We start from the raw sequence: 1,130 nt of genomic DNA, 5'->3' as shown, positions 1-1,130 counted from the left end.
ATAGTACTGTTACTGAGGCTGAATAATGCCCCAGGGGTCTTGGGTAGGAGAGAGAAAAGAAAAGAGAAACACATAAAGAACCACGTAGGAAAGTTGGAGTAGCTAACAGAGGGAGACATGATGGGTGTATGTTAGGAAGTTGGACAGAGTTCCACCAATGGCTGCTGCTCTCAGCAGCACCCTTACTTTAGTGAGTGAAGTGGGAATGGGCACGACCCTGACTGTGAGTATAATAGTAATTACCAAAGGGGGATAGCATGGTTAGGGACCTCACAATAGCACTCCTTTTGCTGCCCAAGTTCTGAATGAATTAAAAGACAGTTAACAGAGTAAGAGATAAGAAGTCAAAATTTCACCTCTATTGCTTATAAAGGCAAAGTTGGAGGGTACAGCTTATAGATGGAAGCAAATCTTCTGAACAGTGTTCTCCAGAATCAGACAGTCTCACACTTATCCAGGTTAAGGAGTGTTGGAAAATTGTAGCACCTTCTGCCCCATGGCAGGGGATAGGGCTCTGTAAAATGCACAGCAAGGAAGAGCAGAACAGCACGTGTACTCACTCACCAAAGAAGAGGAATGAGCTGAGCAATGCATGCCAAAACTGCTCAGCAAGTGAGTTTATTCCATGCTCACCAATAAGATGGGTCACATAACCTGCCCAGAGTGGAGTGAGCGAGACATGGAGAGCGGGCCAAACTGTTCTAGTAGCACAGCATCCTCTGTGTGAAAGGAAATCGAATGCATAGAAGCTTTCCTTCCTCTCCCTTCACAAGCATCTTTGTACGTTGTTGTAAAACATTACCTTCTATTGCTTGCCTGGTCTGTGCTGCACTAAAGCCAGGTACATATTTCTTTTAGGTTTTAACTGAAGAGGAAAGAACCCTATCCAGGGGGGCCTTGAGAGACATGTTGGATCAAGTGTATCAGCCCTTAGCAGTCCGGGAATTACTTATCCTCCAGGGAGGACCACCCCAGGTACTCAGGGCTGGGGATGCTTGTGGGTGAATTGCTAATGTAATGTGTGCTATGTTGTCTTCTTCTGGAAAATTAGATGGTTATAGTTCCTTATTTAGCAATTTAGTTGAGCCTTATTTCATCTTTCGGGGGTGTCCCACTCCTGCAGCCCTCAG

At 45.3% G+C, this 1,130-nt stretch overlaps 1 protein-coding gene across 1 annotated transcript in view; it reads left to right on the top strand.

Annotated features, from left to right (window-relative positions):
• Nucleotides 1–1,130, top strand: part of TANGO6 (transport and golgi organization 6 homolog) — a gene marked incomplete at its 3' end in the record, with an annotated part of 158,372 nt that overhangs the window by 9,826 nt on the left and 147,416 nt on the right. Inside the window, exons 3-4 of the mRNA XM_023518916.1 lie at nt 192–223; nt 859–975. Of these exons, the coding sequence (XP_023374684.1) occupies nt 192–223; nt 859–975 (149 nt within the window). The remainder of the gene's footprint in view (nt 1–191; nt 224–858; nt 976–1,130) is intronic.

Source organism: Otolemur garnettii, unplaced genomic scaffold (genome assembly GCF_000181295.1).
Source record: "Otolemur garnettii isolate 467f Iridium unplaced genomic scaffold, OtoGar3 scaffold00151, whole genome shotgun sequence".
Classification (NCBI taxonomy): Eukaryota; Metazoa; Chordata; class Mammalia; order Primates; family Galagidae; genus Otolemur; species Otolemur garnettii.
This window is presented reverse-complemented; position numbering and strand designations above follow the sequence as displayed.